The sequence below is a fragment of the Desmodus rotundus genome, chromosome 2, assembly GCF_022682495.2.
Source record: "Desmodus rotundus isolate HL8 chromosome 2, HLdesRot8A.1, whole genome shotgun sequence".
In the NCBI taxonomy this organism is placed as follows: domain Eukaryota; kingdom Metazoa; phylum Chordata; class Mammalia; order Chiroptera; family Phyllostomidae; genus Desmodus; species Desmodus rotundus.
In genome coordinates this window covers 198,961,107-198,984,071 of record NC_071388.1, presented here as the reverse complement: position 1 = coordinate 198,984,071, position 22,965 = coordinate 198,961,107, and the positions used below count along the sequence as shown (strand labels likewise).

The following is a 22,965-nucleotide window of genomic DNA, read 5'->3' as shown; positions in this document are numbered from 1 at the left end:
GCCCCCTTCCCCACTTCCCCGCCCCGCTGGTCCCGCCCACTTTCCCAACTCCTCACTCCCCCCTCCCGCTCCCGGCCTTCGCCCCGCCTCACCTGGGGTAGCGCGCTATCCTCTTCTCGCGAGATTTGAGCGTCCCTTCCCCAACGCGGCGGCTCTCCGCCGCCTCCTCCCGTCCTCCCACCTCCCTCCCCCCAATCTCTCCGCTCTCCGGCTCTCCTCCCTCCCTCCACCCCCTCCACCCTCTGGGCCGGATCTCGTCTCGCTGAGGCGGAGGAGGAGAAGGAGGAGGAGGACGTTCGGCTTGCGCAGTGAGATGTTTGTCCGTCGCCGCCGCCGCCGCCATCGCGGAGGAGCGCGATAAAGGGAGCTGAGTCGGACGTGAGGGGGACCCCGCGGAGCAGCCGCGCCAGCGCAGTACCCCCAACCGAGCCTTAGCCGCGGGAGCTTCAGCTGCCGCCACCCCCACCGCGGCCGCCCAGGGGCCGGCCAGCTCCCCAGCCCAGCCCGGGGGCCGCGCCGCCGCCCCCAGCGTCGCCCCTCTCCTGCCCGCCCGCCTTAAATGTAACACCGGCGCCTCGGAGAGCGACCCACAGCCGCGGCCGGGAGGGTTCGGGCACCATGTCGAATCTGAGCAAAGGCACGGGCAGCCGGAAGGACACCAAAATGCGGATCCGGGCCTTTCCGGTGAGTCTCTACTCGGCACCCGGGACCCCGGGGCCGGGACCCCGGCTGAAAGCCGCACGCGAGGCCCGGGCTGAACTCCCCTAACAGGCCGCAGGCCCTAACTCCCCTCCCCCACGCCGCCGGCCGCGGGGCGCGGGGCGCGAGCCTTCCCGGCAACGGGGCGGCGCGGGGCCCCTGCGCGGCCGCCCGCCGGGGCCTGGCCGTTCCCCGCGCCCGGCGCCGCGCCCCCCGCCCGGAACTGCTTCAGCCGCCCCGCGGGCGTCAGTTGCAGCTGGGACCCCTTCGCCGTTCCCTGCACCTTTCCCTCATTAGTAGGGTGTAGCCCCAACCTCTAGTCCTCCTCTCCCCTCTCAGTTCCCGGGACTCTCAGACCTGCTTGGATGGGGACAGTTGGAGTTCTCCTTGTATGGGGCCTGTGTGTAACTTTCCACGTGTGGATTCGCTGTGGTTTCACAAAATAACCCAGCCTGAAAGACGGCCACCCGAACCTTTACGGTGGTGAAGGGGGCTGTCCTCTTTCTCTCCCTCCCAGTCCTCAGGAAGCGTTATGCTATCAGCCTACCCCCGACGCAGGGACAGTGGTTCCACGTAATGCTCAGCCGTAATACATTAGTAACCTCAGGTGTATTTAAAGCATCTTTCTTCCACAGGCTTCCAAAGCACTTTACAAACTCCTGTTCAGGAATTGCCTCCCCTCCCGTAGAAGGGTCAGGAGAAGCAAGCAGGAACAAATTGGACAATTAGTTCTCCGTTTCTTAGCCCTGGAAGCCCAAACGAATGAGTAGTCACTACCCTAGGTTGCTTTACTCTGTAGGTTTTAGTGACAGCAAACATATACTCCGTTTAGAAACTTTCTCTTTTTAGCCTTACGTTGAGTCGTCCGCTTCCGGTGTTCAGTATATAGGGTATAACTTTGGATGCTCCATCTGATTCAGATAGTCAGCGGCAAGCAATGAAAATGTTCTGTTGTAACAGAGAAATAGACATACTTGCTACAGTAGCACGTATATATCAACATAGTCTAACAATTGAACAGAAGATTTTAAAACAGTAAAACTAGAGAAAGATCTTGGGGTTTCCTTTCTTAGAATCATAGACACCCTATGAGGAAAAAGGGGGTTTGTACTCACTTTTTAAAGCATGAGTTTTCTCAAGTGGAGTTTTCAGCCGGGAAAGACTTTATTAATAATATAATTGTGGTATTTAAGTAAGAAACTCACCCAAAGAACTTGATCTCTCTGAATTCTTAAAATTTGAAAGAATACACCTGATTCAGACTTCTGAAATTGTAGTAATAAATACTAATGTCAATGTATGGAGACTTCCTGCTTTCTGTACATATGTGTGGGATATACTCAGGGGAATTAAGTGTTTTGAAGGGATTTTTGAATCTTTGAAGTTTTTTTCTAAGTAAGTATGAGAAACTACAAAGTGAGAAATTTTGACCAGAGAGCATGGAATTGAACAGTGAACTGTGTTGATGAATTTGTGACTATAATGTTTTTCTACCAAACCAGTGCTGACCATTTTTTAGCAGAATTAAGAATTATTTAGTATTTTAAGTAATATTATACAAGTTTTCTAGGGAAAGTTTGCTGTTCTTGGAGTCTGAGTTCTTCTACCTCAGATGATTATTGCTAAAATGTGGGATAGCTCACTTTTGACGTCAAGTCACTCAACATTCTGATTAATCTATGTAGTGTCAACTCTTCGATCTATAGTTTTGCTTGTTCCTACCTATTCTCCCATTTTTTCATTCATTCAACAGATGCTGAGTGCTGTGTTTCAGGCACTGTTCTAAGGACTTGGGATATATCAATATAGCTTGAAAGACCAGGATTGGTGCTTCTGGATGTTGTATTGTTGGGAGAAAATTTCATTATTCCTTTAGTTGGAGAGTATAATATGTGATAGAACTGAAACTGATTTTAAGTAGCATTATGGTTGTGAGCTAATTTGGATCCTTTCTGTCTCCAATTTGTTGTCCTCTAAGTTTTCTAAAATCCTTTAATGAAATTTATGACTGGTGTTTGATGTTCAATAGTTAATATCTGCTAATTTTTTAAAAAGCCATAGAATTTTTCATTATTGTTTCATAATTATTAACATCATTCATAAGTAGTTCCCAATGAAAAGAACCATTATAGTTTTTAATATATAAATTTTTAAGTCACAGTTTCTTGAGCCTTTATTAAGATGGAGATATGCCTCAGTGGTACGGTATTTCGCATTGGTAAATGAGTACTTACAGACATTTAAAATTTTTCATCCAGGTTAGTGACCTTTTGCATAACCGTAGTCTGCATAGATTGCTAGTTAGTAGTAGTAAATACATAGTGTTCCATAAAGAAAAAAATATTGTGTGTGTACCTGTGTACATACAAATGCTGTATTTTACATTACCATTTGGACATATAGTTACTATAATTTAAGGGAAATTATAGTTTAACCGAAGGTCTGAAGTACTCATTTCAGATTCTGTTTTATAAAATTGATGAGTAAAATGTATAAAAATATGTTGGGGGATTATTTTGTTTTCATTGCAAAGGAGCGGTAAGTGAACTAACAAGATCCTTTATAGTTGTTTAAGCCTATTCCAGATAGAGTCCTATTAGAATCATGTTCCTTTTAGTATTTCGAATACATATTTTAAGTGTGCTTTCATCATTGTTTACAAGAATAGAAGTTACGCCATACCAGTTTTATGTACAATTTACATTTTTACTAGACCTTTTCATAAGATTTCAAGAGAAACTGGTTTTTTTTAAGGTGGATAACAATAGGGAACTTCCTATATTTATAAATTGTTGATAGAGGAAACGTTTATTCTGGTTTTTAAGCTTTCCTGCAGTGTTCAAAATATATGTCATTTAACATCTTTTTGTTTTTTGGGGTACCCAAAGTGGCAGCAAGGGTTACAAAGCTTTTTCAAGGAAGGAGGTCGTAGTGGCCAAACTCCTGGAAACTAATGGATTTGGACCAAAAAATGCTGCCCCCAGAAGTTCCTGCTCTTCTTTCCTTGCTGTTGCCATGTGTCTCACTCCTGAGCTTATGTTCCACTATGTAGGATTATTTGCTGTCAGATGAACCTTCTGTTCTTATCTCTGAGAAGCCATTCCCCATCATCTGTACTGTCCAGGGTTTTGTCCACATGAGCTTGAGAAGTTGGTTGGATTGGAGGGGATATATTTGAATGGAAGTGCTGGCCTGTCCTCTGATTTGCCTTAATTGGCTTAGCCTTCAGAGTTAAGACAGTTTGAAAGTGATTTGTCTTTAGAGTGTGATCTGGAAATGGTGTCAGTTGCTAGTCTATAGAAGCACACTAATCGTGATAAAGAATCTCTGATTGTGATGTCTACCCCATCATTCTAGATGAGTTTACCAGAGCTCTACCTGTGTGGCTTGGACAGGGGGTGATGTGGAGGTTACTGTTAGGTAGAACCCACAAAGTGACTGACATTAGTAAGAGATTAAGTTTTAAGATTATTTTTGATATACTTAAGGTCATAAGAACTTAACAACAAAGGGGGACAGTTAATGTTTTTGTTTTTCCTAGCTACCTAACACTTGCCAGGTTTGGGGAAACAGCTTTGATCTTCATACTGGGTTTCTCTCCCTTTGGGAAAGTAATTGTTGCCTAGAACTACCTGGACTACACATACAGGAAACCTGAATAATAATAGTTTTTCCAAATCACACAAGGTGCGAATTAACAGTAAGTTTGTTTTTCATGCTCTAGTATTTCCTTGTAGAGAAATTCTGGAGTCAAGTGTAGCAGATTCATTAAAAGGTTGCTTATACTTAGACTCAATTATTTTTAATAGTTTTAGGACAGTCAGCTGTGGTGTAGCTGTAAGAATTTGAAAACTAAAGTAGTTACCCATAAAGTGCTTATTTTGAATTATCATCCTAGATAGCAGTTCAGAGGAACCTGGAAAATTATTAGTACCAGTATTGAATTTGAAACTATTTTTGGTAGTATAGAAATATAATAGAAGTGAGAATTTGGTCTTTTAAATACTGCATTAGCCACAAGGTTGATTGATTCAAACAAAATAGAGAAGGCTTCATTTGTTTATACATACATCATTTATTCATTAAGTAACAGCATTTTGTCTAGTTTAGGAAGATTTTATAATTAAGATTAGAAAAAATAGTATGCCTTCCCTTTGTATTATAAATTGGGAGACCTTAGAGATAATTTTTTGCTCTTATTGTCATTCAAGATTATCTTAATGTTCTTTAGCAGTTTTGTTAGATTTTTATAAACTTGCTGGACAATTTGTAGTTTTAAATAATGCAGCTCAGAATAGTTTGTCCATTGTAAAGTCAACAAAAAAAGTAAAGGTGTTACTAGTAAGAACAAGTCACTGAGATGAAATAGGAATTAAAGTTAGTGCCTATCAGTATATTGTGAAAACTGTGCAATCATAATCTGTCAAAACAGTGAATTCATTTTAGTAGCTTTTCTAATTATAAAGGTGATGCATATTCATAGTAGAAAACTTAATAAATATCTAAATTATAAATAGGAAAATAAAAATTACCTGTAATACTATAGGGATTATAACATTTTGATGTGTTTCCTTTTAATCTGTCATAAAGGTGTGAGCACACAGTAAAAGTGAGATACACTATCATTTTACATACTGCTTTTAAAAAATGTATCTTACCGTTCATAAATTTTCATGTTAAATAAATTGAAAACATGATTTTTGATGACGGCACTACTCTATAGCACCTCATTTTGCTTAATCATTTCCTTACTGCCAGGTATTTTGATTAATTCCATTGAATCCATATTTACTCTGTTATAAATAATGTAGCTGTGACTAGGCATATAAATATTTGAGCTCATTTATGATTATGGAATTACTGGGCTCACCATAATTGATACATATTACCAAAGTGACAGAAAGGTAGTGGTAGTAATAGCTAACACTCCCTGAATGCCGTCATGTGCTTGCATTGTTCTCGGTGCTGTGTATATATAAACTCATTTAATTTGCACAACTCTGTAGAATACTACTATTCTCATCTGTTTTACAAACGAGGCCTTGAGAGGTTAAGTAATTTGCTTAAGGCCACTGTAATTGTAAGTAGCAGAACTAGGATTCTAACGCAGACTGTCTGGCTCTAAAGTGATGCTCTTAAGAATTAGTCATACCTCTCAAGGTTGTGTCATTTTGTGTAGCAGTGTCTTAGTTAACATATACCTTTAATGTCATAGGTGAAGAAATAGTTAATGTTTTGATTTGCATTTCTTTATTTGTAAGAATAAAACTGTGGAGAGTCTGTAGGGAATTTTCATTTATTTTTACACTAATGTATTCAACATATGTACCATTATTTTGCCATATATAATGTACACTTTTTTGCCCAAGCTTTTGAGGGAAAAATAAGGATGCACGTTATACACGGGAGGTATAAAAGGATGCATGTTACACACGGGTGGCACTAAAACCATGGGTGTGCAATATACATGGCAAAGGAATATGCCTAAAAAGTCCAGAGACTGAGCGTATGAGTGTGGATCTGGGCTTCCAGGGTTTGAATGTCACCTCCACCTCTTGCTAGCTGTGTCATCTTTAACAAGTTACTTAACCACTTCTAGCCTGGGTTTTCTCCCCTGCAAAATGTACCTGCCTTACAAGGTTGTTGTAAGGTAAAGAAAATAAAACATTAGAACAGTACCTAGCACAGTTAGCTATTGCTATATCAGCGTGTAGCCATGATTATGCCAGTTTAAATATTAAAATTGAGTATTATTTTTGTAAGTACTTATATGAGGATACTATACATTTATTTTAGTGATGCTGTCATTTTTTGGTACAGTTTTTAAAACTTGCATTTTGAAAAGCCTGCACAGTTTGTGAACGACACTAAGAAATTAGTCTAAAAGGATATAGGTTAGGTACCCCTGGGGCACTTCAGAAGAATGCTGCTGGCTCCTGGGGGATAGATTCAAAAGAGGAGTTCTGATAATGAGTCTCACATAATCATTGGAATAAGGACGTGATTTTTTTGGAGGAGTAAATACTCATTTGATATGTACATTCTAATATTTACATTAAGTTTTTATATACTTTTAAAAATTTCCTTCCAGTTTTTCCTTCCTTTCTCCCCCACCCTCCGTTTTTGTTTCACTTATGAACTAGGTTGTGGTCTCTGCCCAGAGTTTATACCATACACCCTTTTGAACCACAGAGCACTTAGCATAATGTTAGGCACAGTGTGGGTGGTTACTAGCGATTGATTAAATGAGAAACTAGTTCTTTAAGCCCAACCATAATGATTAATTTGGTAAATCAGAGCAAGCATCCTAGTCTCCTGAAACAATAATGACAAGGTAAAGGTAGTGTGATGACATTGGCAGTATTGGATTAGTGTCAGAAGACTTAATCTCTGGTCAGTCTTTTCTGTGTGGTAGTGGTACTTTACATTTTACTGCTTCCACCTTGACTGCTTCCTCCCAGCCTGTTCACCTGTACACTCTGATCCCCTACTTTATTCATCCACATCCTCATCCTGTTCTTGGAATGCTTAGCCTCTTCATCTGAAACCTTGCTTTGCCCTGAGGGTACAGGCTTATTTTCTTGAATTGAGGTGCTTCTTTTCTTTATAATCCTTGAATCACTGGGCCCAGGTCCCTTTTACTGCCACATCCATCATTCTCTTCTGTGGCTCAGGCCCTTGTGAACTATTCTTTTGAATCTTTCTTATGACCCTGTCCTAACTTCTTACCTGTGTGCTCCCTCAGTCATTGAAGACTTTAATATTAATCTTCTTTACCAGATATTTTTTCGAGGTTAAATCTTAATTTTATCCAGTGCTTGTGGGCATAGTCAGTCATTTATTTGATTTAAAATACATTTATTGTGTGTTCTGCTAGGGATCAGGTGCTAGATATACAGTGATGATCAAATAGACTTGGTCTCTTCTGTGTTTGTGATCTTCACACTGTCTTGGAGGTTGTCATCCCACTACTTTAGAAATCTTAAACTCCAATATTGCCTTGTATCCTAGCTCTTCTATTTATTAGATGTAGGGTTTAAGCAAATCATTTAACCTCTGCCAGTTTCCTCTTTTGTAAAAAGGAAAAACAATAGTACCTACTATTGTAGATTGTTGTAAAAATAGTTAATTGATACATGTAAAACTCTTACAGTAATGCCTGGCACATAGCAAGTGTTATAAATAAATGCATGCTGTGATTATTATTTAATTATTATATAATGTTGTTTCCTTCTCAAATTAATGTCCTTTTGGTTCTCAAGAAGACTCCTTTCCGTTCTCCCACTGAATGTTAACTAGTTGCCTCTTCTTTCCTGCTACCTTCTCCCAACAAGATCAAAACTACCAGCAAAAAGCATCTTGGATCATTCCACCTGCCTGCCTTCACTGCTTATGTTTTTTAGGCTGTTTTACACTCCTGTTGAAAATTGCAAAATTCAGTGGTCTCAAACTTATCTGGACTCTCAGTGCCTCTGGGAAGTTTTTTTGTGTCCTTGTAAGCTCATTTTCCCCTTTGCTGCATGAGCTATTCCAGACTTTAATCACTGCCTTTAAGTTCCGTATTGAAAATTCTCTTATCATTCTTCAAAAAATTTAACTACTGTTTCATTATGAAAACTAATGTTAGCTTGTGTAAGTTCTTCAACTTTTTTCCCTTTCAAAGTTGTGTTCTTTAACTAGTATCTTTGCTTATTCTAAACTCCTCCTCTCAGGTCTCAGAGAAGGAAGATGTTTTTTTCCTGTCTTCCTGTTACTACCATATTACCTTTCTTCATAGCCAAGAGCCTTCAGAGAATAGTCTGTCCTTTGCTAGAACACAGTTCTTTAGAGGAGGCATCAAGTCTCTTTGCATTGATCTTTGTCAGTGCGGCCCAATAGTATCCCAACAGTGCCAATGAATGAACTAATAGACTCTTTAGTTTGTTTCTTATCTTTAAGATGGGAACTATAGTAATCTTTCTTACGGATTAATTGTGACAATTAAAAGACATAATGTCAGAAAGTGCTTTCTAATAAACAGTGGCATCACTGAGACATTTACAAGAATTTTTGAATCATGAAGTCAGAATTTTCAACTAAAAGTAATGTGTAGCCAAATAACGTAGATGCATAACCCATAGACTCAGACGACAATGTGGTGATGGACCAGGGCAGGGGGGGGGCGGTGGAGGCGGTGAATCTGTAAGAGTATAAACAATAAAAATAAAGTAAAAAAAAAAGAAGTGATGTGTTTCATTTGGGACAGACCCAGGAAGAATGAAGTTAAGTATCTTCACAAATCTCCCTCTCTCAATACCAGAGGGAGATCTCTGGTATTGAGAGAGGGAGATTTGGTCCTGTGTTGCCATTTGTGTAAGTTGTTGAACGATTGCTTTAAAATCCCCAGTCATTAGTTGAGCCTTTTTAAAGTTGAGGAGAGTCCTATTCCCACAGGTTGATAGTTGCCTTAATCCCTAGTCCAGAGCTTTTACTACTAGAAAGCATTACATCTTTTTCTTAAGTCAGTTTTAAAGTTGAAAATGTAATTGAGTAAAACTTCTTCATTTGACTTTTCATTCATTTAGTGCTTGTAATCATTGAGAAAGGAATGGATCCAAATTTGCTCTTTAAGTGAGAAAGGCCTACTGGTAAGCAAAAGAATAAAGACTTCAAAGGATATCTTTACCTACTTTAAAAAATACAACATTCTTTAGAGATACTTTTTTCTAAAAGCAAGCCATCATTGCTAAAAGGAATACTTAAACATACTGATTGTAAGTCATTCTTATCTAACACAGCCCTTAACTGAGCAGCACTTAGCCTCTTCTGTTTGCCCTGTCCTCGTGAAAGTAATCGTGAAAAATTCTTTTCCCTTATTTATTTCCAATTTATTAATAGTATGTGAGAAGTTTCTCCATAAGGTGAGTAGCCACAATGTGTTGAATATCTGCTTTGTGTTAGGCTTTGTTGTAGGTACTTTGAACTAAAATGATCTCAAGTCCTCACAACAATCCTTAGGTGTTATTACTCCTGTTTTAAATCTACCTGGGACTCAGAGACCTAGTGAAATATAACACATTTACACCTAGGGCTGGGATTCGGTCCCAGGTATGTCTGACTCAAAAATTTGTGTTTTTTCCATTAAACCACACTGCCTAATTATATTCTCTTAAGAATTTGCTAGATTCTCAAATATTTACTTTCTTAATAGGAATGTATTAGGAAATTAATTCTAAGGTTTCTGTTTAAATTATTAGCCAGGGGAAGATTTGGGGTGCCCTAAAGCTTTTACAGTGCAGTACTCCGTATGAAAAAAATTCAAAATTAAGTTCTGGGCCTTGGAAGGGGCTTTTTTGTTTGTTTGGTTTTTGGTTTTGTGTGTGTGTGTTTTTTGTGTGTTTCTTTTTTGTTTTGCAAGCTTAAGCCTCACTAGAGTCAGTGTAAATGCACCACTCATAAGAATAAATATTATAAAAACTTTGAACCAGTAAAAATGTACAGTAAAATTAGAATATATAAATTGCTTAAAGGGACCCTAGTGGGTATTAACTTTAGTCAAAATTAGAACCTATAAGAAAGACACATTAGTCATCATATTTATGAGTTAACACTTTCCTTTTCAAATTATAAGGCTGAGAACATATATTTTTAACCTCCTTTGTCAGTTAATATAAATTTATCTTGTTAAGTATATGTTTAGAAAAAAGTGGTTCCTTGACATTATTGTATATGTAAATACTTTAATATAATTTATAATACTTTTTGTCTTTGAGAATATACTAAGAATTGGGTTAAACAGTAAAATGAATTTTGAAGCACAAAGATCAGATATTTTAAACTAATTCACTTTTCTTTTTGGTGTATGCAAAGAAAACATGAAAAAGGTATAGTTTTTGGATGAATGCTATCACTAGCCAAATAAACAAGTGACTTACTGGCTGTTTGTATTCATATTTTAATTTTTAATAGCTGTACAGGACTTTAGAGAGAACCTGTTCTAATTTTATTTACTAGATTAGCAACAGAGAACTAGACAAGACTTTATGGAGGAACCATGATTTAGAAGCATGATTTCCAGTTGAAAGCTTTCTTCTCTAGACTGAACTGAAGCATTTGGCTGTAGTCATTTAGTGTTTTCACATTGAGCACCCAAGTGACTCGAGTTGACATAGTGTAAGGGACACACTCTTAGCTTAGGACACTTGGATACCTTCATTGCTCTGACTAGTTGTGTGATCTTGGATAAGCCTCTTAGCTACAGTTTTACTCACTTGTAAGATGGAGAGATTTTACTTTGGGGTTGTTTTAGGCTCATTTCGGACACTAAAAATTTAATAAAAGCATTGTACTTACACATAAGTCCAGGAACTGAATGGTGTGATCTATGGCCTAGACATTTTCTGTGATGTTGCAAAAGTCACCTATATGTTTCATCCTTACAATTTCCTTTAAAATAAAAATGGTATGTTTCAGTGATGATGGTTAAATCCTAGTATGAAGCAGTGGGAAAGTTAGCTATGTGTTCTGCATCTTTCTGTGTGAGTTGACAGGTTTAGAGAAGTTTTGAGCAGATTTAATAGCATGAGGTTTGTCCAGAAAGTATCCAGCCATGTGCTGTGAAAGAGAGACATTTACTGAGGAAGATGCAAGAAACATTATACATAGGACAAGGACGCCTCAGTCTTCTTCAAAGTGGGTATCTTGGGTACTCACACACAGTTCTTTGAATGTCTCTTCCACTGTTCAAAACACTCCGCAAAATCCTTTGTTGGAATCTCCATCAGCTGCCCCATCGTATTTTCCTGAATCGCATCAACAGTCTGCAATACCTTCCCTTTCAAGGGTGATTTTGATTTTACTCGTAGGTTTGGGAAAAGCCAGAAGTCGAAGGGCGCCAAGTCTGGGCTGTAGGGGGGGGGCAAGTCTGGGTGATTTGATGTTTCATTAAAAAAGTCTGCATGAGACATGATGCAGGAGTGGGCATGTTGTGGTGGTGAAGTTGCCCATAGCTGTGGCCATTTCGTCGTGTTGCATCTCTCAATTGACAAGAACATTGAGGTATAATACTCCTTATTGTTTGGCCTGAAGGAGTATACTTGTGATGGACCATACCTTCCCAATCATAAAACACAGTTAACATGGTTTTGATCTTGCTGCGACTTTGCTTCGCCTTCTTCAGGTGTGGAAACCAGGTAACTTGCATTGGGACAACGGGCCTTTGTTTCCTGATCATAGATAGTGGTAGATGATTCATCTCTGGTTATGACTTTCTTGAGGAAACCATGTTCATTGGTAGCAGTTTGAATCATTTGAATCAATTCATTAGCAACTGCAGTACGATGTTCCTTCTGCTGTAGTAGCAGAAACTGCTAAATGAATTTTGTTACGACGCATTTCATGCCAAGATCCTGTGTCAAAATCTCGGACACAGTAGTTTCTGGAACCCCCAGATCAGCTTGTAGTTCTCACACTGTCAGTCACCAGTCTTTTTTGATTGCACCCCGTACACATTCAACATTCTCAGGGGTTCTGCTTATTGCAGGCCTTCCAGAACGTGGATTGCTTTCAACAGATTCTTGACCATCTTTAAAGTGTGTACGCCTCACTTTTATTTGTGCTGCACTCATTGGATTTTCCGGGAAAGCCTTCTGAATCATCTGAATGGTTTCCACAGAGGAATGTTCAAGTTTAACACAAAATTGGATGCAGAATCATTGCTGTACTCAATCATTTTGAATGCAATGGCCACACAGTACACATGCTCACTCAAAGGTGTCTACCACCCCCACTGACTGGTATAGTGGTCATTGTTCCCATGTATATTATTAATAATTTTCTATGATAGGCCTTTTGCTGTCTTTCCACATTGGTTACAGTTATGTTCCTTCAATTAAAAGACAAAGCTAACTGGCAGTTTATACTGTTTCACATGTTTTTATCGCTTCCTTTGCATTGTGTGTAGTTAGTTCTAGTGCAAACTAATTTGTTACTGCCTTACAGTTTATAGAGCTTTTATACGTTAATCATAGTTTTAGAAAAACTGGTTTACCCATTAAAAAAAAAAAAACTTAGTGACTTAAGCTAGAGAGAAGACACTATTTTCACTTTTGATTAAAATCAATACTTCATATTATAGAAGTATGGAATTCAAACATGCATGCACATTTAAAGTATTTTTCTCTGTAACATTACTACTACTTTGGAATTTCATTCAAAATACAAGTTCTGCTTTTCTGTTATTTGTTTTCCAGGTGAATTTTAAAAAAAAGCAATTTTATACACAGGATCCTTAATAGTGTTTGGTATTTAATTGCATGTTGGGAAATATAGCAAATGTTTTTATTATTTTAAAGTGTTGATCTTACAGATGTAATAATTTGTCTTAATAGGGAGGATCTCTAATTATAATGTTTGAAGAGTTTCAGTCAACGTGAATGCAGTGTAGTCTCTGGATAAAATGTGTTTCGGGGTGCCGAGTAACATGTCTTTAACACCTGTGGAGGATAGTGACAAACTTGTGGCCTCAGGGAGAATACCACTTAGGGTTGCACCTTATCCGTCGTGGTCATCATCAGAGTGAAATGTTACACTTATTTTTTAATAAATGCAAAAGTAATTCACAGAGATAGTTGAAGTAATACGGTATTGTTTGAATTTAAATCACTTGTGATTTAAATGGATTTCAGTAGGCTAATCTGGAAGCTTTATTTGTGTCCTTGAAAAATAAAAATTGTTCCAAGTTTTCAAATTGATTTTTGAACAGTTTACTCATGTTGAGATCTGAAATGTAGGTTGTCATGGAACCTTCTGTTGATGGTTTGGCTTTCTCATCAGGTTACTCTCATATAATTTAATAATGTTGGAGGCATTCTAAGTGTAGATCAGACTTAGTTTGTGATTTCACAGAATTATTCTCTCAGACTACTGTGCTTTTCTAATTGAAAACCTTTTCCTCGCTTTCCTTAACATCAGTTACTACTTTTGACAGCCCAGTTCTACTCCCATCAGGTGTCCACTGGAACCAAAGAGAAACCAGTCAGCCAAACATCAGTAGTCTTAACTTTACATTTAGGTTGAATCTTTAAGACCATATATGTCTCTTCTGTGTAGTAAAGAAACAAATTTATTGAGCAAGTGCTGTGTGCCACATGTTTTCACAAACTTAATTGCCACACAATACACTTTCTCCCATCCCTCTTTCCCTAAGCAGATCAGGAAAGTGAAGTCTGGAAAGTTAAATAACTTGTCCAAAGTCCGAATGTTTTCCACTGGGCTGTTATCCTCAAAACTCGCATCTTTGGCTATATTTTTGCTGGTTGAGGTTGCTTAAAGATTAACGGATGGGTAAATAGCATTGTTGCAGATGTCATATATTATTACATAGTCGTTGGTCATCAGGTAAGATTAATCATCACTAACAATAACTAGACTGCATTTAAGCCATATTTTTGAATATTATCTGGTCATTGTGCCATGTAGTATAAAGGATACAATAAAATAAAGGAAGAGAGACTTTCTATCACCCTGAGGTGCTTACACCATTGGGAGGGAGCTTCCTTTTCATAATTTATGACTTAGTTGTGTCTGACTGCAACACTGCCATTCCTCAGATACTTGCACCAAAGCAACTTTTTTTGAGGCTGAAGCTTAAAATTAAGATTAAGCATTTTTCTTTGTTTTTTGCTAGCTGTGTCATTCTGAATTGCTTGGAATTTCAAATTCTCACCCTTTTCCCCCACCCACCCTGTTCTGAATTTCTTGTAGAAAATTATTCACAGGGGACTAAAGACTTCTTGTCTTTTGTGTATAGTGAAAGTGAAGAATACAGTTCCCTTCATTATAGTTTTAATTGGCTCATGCTGTAATTCTCTCCAACTCTTAGAAATAAATTACCTCAACTTCAAGATGTGTAAGTAGATAAGAAACTTAGATCCTCTCAAATTCAGGCATTTTAAAGGTTATGTTTTTATATCATTTGAAGTAAGGTAGATGAAAAATCAGATGTTTATGAAAGAAAATAAAGACGATTAGCATTGTTTTTGTTATTGGTACTTTCTAATGAGGGAACTTTAATCTTGGATTGGGGAAAGGTAAGGGGGAGAAGGTCCCTTTTAAAAATAAAAGTCTTGATTTGTTTTTTTTTTTAAAGGACTACTAAATCTTAAGAATTTAGAATACTTAATTATATCTTTCTTTTAAAAGGGAGCTTTTGCTTCTTTTCCTGCTAAATGAATTTACTTTGCTTGCTGATCACTTTGTAGCTTGAGCTTTTTAGGGATAGATACTGTATACACCTAACGATCAACAAATAGTAAATGTTTGTGTGTATATGTGTATGCATTTTATTTTATCATTTTGCTTAAGTATTGCTACCAGATCCCTTCCTGAGTATGTTTGCAGTTATTGCAGTCGTTTCATCAAATGGAATTAAAGTCCTCCTCACATAATTTAAAATAAGCATATTATAACTTTTTTTTTAAATATACATAAAACTAGGGCCTTTAAATTTTGTGACAGCTACTGTGTTCTGTATCAAGGATGGGTGAGTGAGAAATTAAAGTTTATTATTAGCATATTTTGCCACAGTTGTTGGCGTGTTCAGAGATGCCAAGACAAAAGCACGTATATGTAGGAATTTGCACTTGAAGCTAGTTTCCTTTGTTTTTGGACTTGTTTAATTTCGGGAAACATTGTAGCTTATGGATCTTCTCTTTAATGGCCTTTTCCGTTCACTAGTTTCCTCCCAGTTAACACTTACTAATAAAATTCATGATTAAGCAGACTTGTGAGGTATTTAGTTACATGAATGGAAAATGAAAATACTGTTTCATATCCAAAATTTGAGTTTGTTGCTTGCACGTTATTGTACTTCATTTCAAAAAACACATTTGACTATTTAAAAATTACATTAATTGCTGTAGCTAAGCACATTAAAATGTTTTTCCATATTATTGCACTTAGTAATTCCAGTGTTTGTGTTTTTAAAATCACATTGGTGTAACACAGGTGAAATGATACTCATTCACCAGGCATTGAAGAAAAATGTACACTCCCTTAAGTATCTCATACTCTAGTCAAAAAAGATGCACAAACATACTATGAAGCAGTATGGGAATGTAATGTTAGATAAAAGCTGAGTATTCGAAACAGCTAAGAAGGAATCATTAGCTTTGCTTGAGGTCAGTGAAGGATCCCTGGTGAATATGACACTTGAGCTGTGTTCAGAGAGGCTATGTGAAGAATCAGATAAAGGGGGGGGAGCATAACAAAGACATGGGAGGGTGGTGAATGGGTGGGAGGAGTAACAGCTGTCTGGATTTACCATTGGTTTAATGTTCTTAGGGAATAAATGTAAAATAGGTAGTGGTGAGTGAAAAATGAAGTAGGCATAGTAAGACTAGATCTTAAAGAGTGTTATGTTCCCTTTTAAAATATACCCCCCACAGCCCTGTCATTGATGAGAACTGCTTTCAAATTGAACGTGGGCATGATGCTCATGTTTATTTTGGTGGTGATTTTGAGGAAGATAGATTCCAGGAGAATATTAGAGTTTATGATGTTTGGAAGGCTCTTGCAGTGATCTAGATGAAAGTTTTAAGGTAATTATATTCAGGGTGAAAGAATTGGGACATACTTGCCCTAATGTTAATAGCACTTGATGAATGGATGAGAAGGGGTTGAGAGAGAGGAAAAAAGAAAAGTTGAGGGTTATGCTTCTATCTTGTTATAACTGTGTGGTTGTGTTGCCACTACTGAATCTGAGAATACACGAGGAAGATGTGGGTGGGTATGGAGAGTGAATTTACTAGGGATTTTGGACAGGCTAAGTATGATCCTTGGTCTAGAGCATTTGATTGGAGATGTCTAGCAGATAGTTGAATAAGGTAGTTTTAGGCTTTAGGGGGAACATTGGGACTGGCAATACAGATTTGGGAACAACTGATTTATAAGCCAGTAATTTATCTTATTTCAGATGTAGGCCAGACTTCTTGGGAAATCTGAGCTGGGAATCTACCAAGAAAAGGGTACATATATTATATTTGCAAAATTTTGTTAGAAGGCTCCAGAATCCCTTGCCAGTCTAGTCTTGTGAATTTTAGAATCCTAGATGTTTGAGTAATAATTGTAACCATGAATGAAAATGCATAGGGACCCATCGTAGAGCAAAAAGAGCCCAGCACAGAACTCTCAGGATTAAAATTATTTAAATGTCAGTGGATGAATAGGAGACATGAAGTAGGGGAATACTGTTTTCTGAAAGAAGACTACATTATACTGACTTACATTTATTTAGCATATTTGTATTGTTAAGGTGTTTTTGTTTTGGGTCATATTTGTTTATTTGCTAAGCTTGAAAAGCTGTACTTTTCCTGACATTTGATGCCTATAGATGAGAGTTCAAGGGATTCATTGGGTTCTTTTGTTAGTCAACGTGAGAGGAATTAGACTGTGTCCTGGGCTGGGCTTAACTCTACTGACATTCTCATTTAATCTTAATGATAGTTCTTTGAGATAGATACTGTTATTAAATCCCCTTTACACTGGAGGAAATAAAGCCTTGGTGGAGTTAAGTAATTTGCCCAAGGCCACATGGCTTGTGAATTTAAAACAGCCGTGACACAAATTCAGGCCATTCAGACAGCAAGCGAAACCTGTGTTCTCTGCTAGTATACCATTCTATGTTTACCAAGATAATCAGTGACTGGCAGTGTGATACTACTTTACCATGTTAGCAAAATGGAATGTGAGTGAGTCCAAGATTGTGGACTAGCTTTGGGATGTATGAGTTCTAACCCTAGCTCTGTGATTTGAGTAAATCATTTAATCTCCATTTTCTTTTCCTTTGTTTGGTAATTTTTATACCTGAGCAGTCACCGGAAGAGACATTGTTGTCCTGCTGCTGCAGCTCTGCTCTGTAAGTCATGAATGCTGAGGAAACATTAATACAGTACTGGATTACAAAACAGCTCTTGCGTGAGAAATGATTTCATCTTCATGTGAGAGTACTTGTACAATATCTGAAGCCCCTTGGTTTATATTTTTTTAATTCTTTAGTCTCTGATAAAAAAAATTTAGTAATTTGTGCTGGGTAGAGACATTTTCGTACATTTTCTAGCTTGAAAATGTACATGGAAACTTAGGTTATAGAGCTTGAAAAGGTCATTTGAAGTTTTGCTCAACTATTAGTATAGTTATCTCTGGAGTTTATAGTCCACATAAACTCTCCTCTTTCTCTGAATTTCTCATTGTTCTGAATATTCTGCTTTAGGTATTTGTTATTTGATATTAAGTGATGGTGTCTTAGTCTGGTTTATTACAACCTCTGCATATTCAGTCAGCAGACTAAAACCACATTGCACATATAGTAGTCCCCCTTATACATGGGACAAATTCCAGTGTCCCCAGTGGGTACCTGAAATTGTGGTAGTACCAAACAACAATAACAAAATAGAACAGTTACAACAATGTAATGAAATAAAATTATGTGAATATGGTCATTTGTTGCAAGGGATCGCTTGTGCTAAAAGTTTTTATACAGGCTCAGTGCTTTCTTGTTGCTGTCATTGAGAACCTGTTTTTTGTTCATGTCTTCTACCCACAAATTTAATGCCTTTTCCATCTTAACAAAGGGTGTATCATGCACTATGGCTGTTCGCGGTGTGACAGCTAAACTAGCACAAATTTCTTTTTCCTTCCTCATAATGTCATGGGTAGAAGAATCATTCTTACTGTAGATCTATCTTTACAACCTCAGCATATGATTTTTTTTTCAAGTTAAGAACTTTAACCTTTTCACTTAAAGGAAGCATCTCTTTGGCATATCCAAATTGCCAGCATCACTGCTTTTGCTCTTTGAGGCCATTCTTCAATAAAATAAGGGTTACTTGAACACAAGCACTGTGAAACAGTAACAATTGATCTAATAGCTGCCAGGTGATTGATGGGCAGGTGACATATATATAGCGTGGATATAGTGGACAGAGGGATGATTTGTGTCCTAGGCTGGACAGAGAAGGATGGTATAAGATTTTATTATGCCATTTAGATGGTACATAATTTAAACACTATGAATTGTTTATATCTGGAATTTTTAATGTATTTTTGGACCATGGTTGACCGTTGGTAACTGAAACCACAGAAGGCAAAATTGTGGGTAAGGAGGACTACTATATGTGGAGTATTGAGCCCATTATGGTCATATGGGTTTGTATTTTTTATTTATGAGAAATTTTAAATAGCTATATTTTATTTATATTTGGTACGGATGGCACCCTATGTGTCAGGATATCTGACAAAAAAACAGTGGTTTAGGTATAGGGGTAAATTCTCGTGAGGCCATTTCAGAAAAGTTCGATAGACTGGGATTAAATAAGATTAGAGTAACAGGGAAGAAGTTGTTCTCCTAAAGAGTTTCTTTTTATAAGCCCTCCAGAAAAGATTTGAGTAATAAGACTCAGTTTGAGTCATCTGCTTAAGAACCCTCTTGATTGATAGTTGAGCTGGTATTTTATTGCTGGGATGATTGGAAGAACTGCGTTTGCCTACCTACTCCTTTTTCTCTCACATTCATACTCACCGGGCAGGGCTTGGAGAGGACTTTAGTTTTTAACCACTTTACTGCAGGTATGATTGACATACAAAAAACTACGTATTTAATGTATCCAACTTGATGGGTTTGGAGGTAAGTATTCACCTGCAAAACCATCACCACAATCTATACAATAAGTATATCCTTCTCTTCCAACAGTTTTTTCTCTGCCTTCTTTCTCTAGAGTGAATTCTCCTAGCTCAGTAATTTCTATTCAGGTCAGAAGTAGGTGAGAAACTAATGAGTAATTGTTGCAGGGTTTCCCAGATTGTGAATGTAGAACTTGTAAATTTTATGTGGCATAAAAAGAGCTTCTTAGTCAGGATTAGCAGGAAATCATTCAATCAAAAAGTGTAAGTACCTGTTATATGCCAGGTATGATTTTAGTGGCTGAGGGATTCAGCAATGAAAAAATCTCTGCCTTCATGGAGCTGGCATTTGACTGGCAGGAGGGATGCCTGGAAAACAAATAAGGAAAGTAGGGTTGGAATTTGAGGGTCACGGGTAGGAGGCTGCTGCTATTTTTAAAAGAGTGGGCAGTTAAAACTTCATTTTAAGGTGACAGTTGAGCGGAGTTGAAGTTCATAAGTGAATGAGCCATGCAGCTATCTGGGGGAAGAACATTTCAGAGAGAGTAGCAGATACAAATACCTTCAGGTGGACTTGTTGGATGTATTCCAGGGAATAGCAAAGAAGCTGGTGTTGCTGGAGCAGAGTGAGCAAAGGAGGAGGGCTAGCTGAAGTCACAGAGATTATCAGATCTAATAAGGCTTTGTAAGGTTAGTTTAAGTGTAAGATAGTTTAAGGACTTCCAGTGAAATGAGAAATACCTTGTGGGTTGTGAACAGATGAGTGACATGATTGGATTTACCTTTTCAGAAGGTCAGTTTGGCTGCTCCCTGATAATAGGCCAAGAACAGAAACAGAGACCAGTTAGGAGGCTGTTGGCAATAATCTGAGAGATGATGGTGCTTTGGACTAGGCTAGTAGCAATGAAATTAGTGAGGAAGACTTAGATTCTGGGTACATTTTGAAGGTAGAGACAAACAGAATTTCCTGTTGGATTGTAAGTGAGGTAAGGGTATAAAGAGGATTACAAGCTTTTTGGCATTTGCAGATGTAAGGATGGATTGGACATTTGCTCAGTTGGAGAAGACTGCATGAGAAGCAGACTTAGGGGAAAAGATGAGAGTTTCTCTTTTAGACTTGATAGTAAGCATTCAAGTGGAAACTGAGTAGGAAGCTGAATATATGACTCTGGTATTAGGGGAGAGGGCCAAGTAGGATGTATGTACATTTTGAGGTTAACTTAAAGCCATGAGTATAGATGAGATCACCTTCACCTTTCTAAAACAATGTGGATAGACAAAAGGTTTAGAACCTGAACCTTAGGGTTGGAGATTGTGGTAAGAACTGGAAAACAGAGTGACAAATAGAAGCCAATAGAATAGAAAGAAGAAAAAGAAATTGTAGTGCTTGGAAGGCAAGTGAGAAATGTGTTTCCCAGTAGTAATGATAAGCTCTTGCAATTGCTGCCAGATAGGTCAAGCGTATAAGAACCGAGACTTTGCCCATTAAAAACAATGTAGAAGTCACTGGTGGTCTTCTTGACTAATTTCAGTGAAACGGTAGAGATGGAAGCCTTACTAGAGTGGCTTCAAGATATAATGGGAAAAAATAGGACTTGGAGAAAGTGAACATAGAGTTATTCTCCTCCCTTGCCCCGTGAATTTTCTGTAAATGGAAAAGAGAAATTAGGTGGTGGTGGAGAAATATGTGGGGTTGTAAAGATTTGTTTGTTTTTAAGATGGGGAGCTGATGATTTTGAATGCAGATGAAAACTACGTAGCAGAGAGGAAAAAAATTTGATGGTGCTGGGAGGGGAGATTGCTAAAGGGGGGTCCTTGAATAGGCGAGTTGTGATGGAACTAAAGCAGTACTTGTTAAACATCATTCGGTATACATACTACCTGGGGTTCTTGTTAAAATGTGGTTTATGGTTCTGTAGGTCTGGATAGGGGTCTGAAATTCTCCATTTCTAACAAGTTCCCAGATTTTGCCTGTGTTTTTGGTTCCTGTGCTGCTGTAATTTGAGTATAAGAACTTGGCATTTTGAGCATAAGAACTAGCAGATTACATTGGTATGCAGCCAACTAGGTTAGTGGATATGGTGAGTTTCTGCAATTTCTTTTCATTGTTCCTGTCTTCTCAGTGGAACAGGAAGCAAGTCATTATCCTAGAGTGAAGTTGGAGGAGATGGTGTAAAATCATCTAGAAGAGTTGGGGCAGTAGACTAGAAAAGTAGAAATGTGGGGTTGTACGGAGAGCCCACTTGTGATTAGAGGCCATGAATTTAAACTGAGATGGATTAAATATGGGTGTATGTTCATTTACTTTCAACTACATGGGTGCAGGTGAAGTATAGGCAGGCAGTGGAGGCTTAGGATGGCACGTATTTTGGAGGGAGGAATAGAAGGGAAAGTGACTTAATGTTGTATAAAAGGTAGTTACAAATGATAGATCATGGTATCTAAACTTGGAAAGGAGGGAAAAGTGAGAATGCTAGCCTAGAGAACATGGGGGGGTGGGTATTGGTTTTGCTTTTGGTTTTTTGTTTTGCTTTTAACTGCAGGTCTTCTCCCAATCTTTCATTTGCTTAGGAGCTCTGTAAATCTTCAAGAAAGGAAATCTCTGAACTTGTGTTGTACTAAATAAACTTAGGGGAAATACGTCTTACATTTTCATCTAAAGCAAGTATTAACATTAGGGGTTATGATGTTATTTAAAGTGGAGGGTTCTGCTGTAGATAAGAAGGGAGGGAGGTCTTAAAAGGATTTTGAAAAATTGTTTCTATCTGAAAACTTTTAAAATGTATTTCTTTATTTCTGTTAAACTGGTTAATATCCTTATAAGTCATACAGCTTTATCATTATTATAGCCATATAATAAAATATTTACTGTATGGACAAATACAGACAAATTTCAACCATTGGTTTTTTTTTTGTTTTTTTTTTTTTTTTTGTCTCTTTTTCTCTCTTGGATATTACAGATGACCATGGATGAAAAATATGTAAACAGCATTTGGGACCTTCTGAAAAATGCAATTCAAGAAATCCAGCGTAAGAATAACAGTGGTCTTAGTTTTGAGGAGCTCTATAGAAATGCATATACAATGGTTTTGCATAAACATGGAGAAAAGCTCTACACTGGACTAAGAGAAGTTGTTACCGAACATCTCATAAATAAGGTATCCAACTTTAAAAGGACTGTTGCTAATTATATTGAATCTAGAAAATCCTTTATACCATATTTTACTTTGACTAGAAGTATTATTTTTAAAGGCTTCAGGAAGCTTATAGAAATAATAATCAATTAATTGGTTGTATTACAAAACTTTACTCAAAATTTGTAATCAGGTAATCAGAATTTAAGGAAGCAAACTTTCAGTAATTTACAAATGCTTATTAATATGTTAATTATAGATCTTTTTTCCTTAAAATGCTTAATCAGCCAATATTAGTTTCTCCACTTTCTCTGTATAGTTGAAAACATTAAAACCACATTGTTTAAAAAATATTGTCTAAGATTTTTCACCATTTGAAATTGACTTTATTCATTTTAACTGAGTTGTACTATACAAATGTGAATTTAAAAATATATAGTGGTGGGCTGTTAACATTATAAAATGGTTCTTTGGT

The 22,965-nt window shown here is 37.6% G+C and overlaps 1 protein-coding gene across 3 annotated transcripts in view; it reads left to right on the top strand.

The window, feature by feature from the left end:
• Positions 1 to 180: 180 nt before the first annotated feature.
• The window catches only part of CUL3 (cullin 3), an 84,815-nt gene continuing 62,030 nt past the window's right edge, over positions 181 to 22,965 (top strand). The window contains exons 1-2 of one of the 3 annotated variants that reach the window (XM_024564251.4): positions 182 to 684; positions 22,317 to 22,514. In XM_024564251.4, the coding sequence (XP_024420019.1) occupies positions 619 to 684; positions 22,317 to 22,514 (264 nt within the window). In that variant the 5' untranslated portion in view covers positions 182 to 618. Of the gene's footprint in view, positions 685 to 22,316; positions 22,515 to 22,965 lie in introns of those variants that run through there. The other 2 variants (XM_053919126.2, XM_053919127.1) reach the window with 2 other exon arrangements.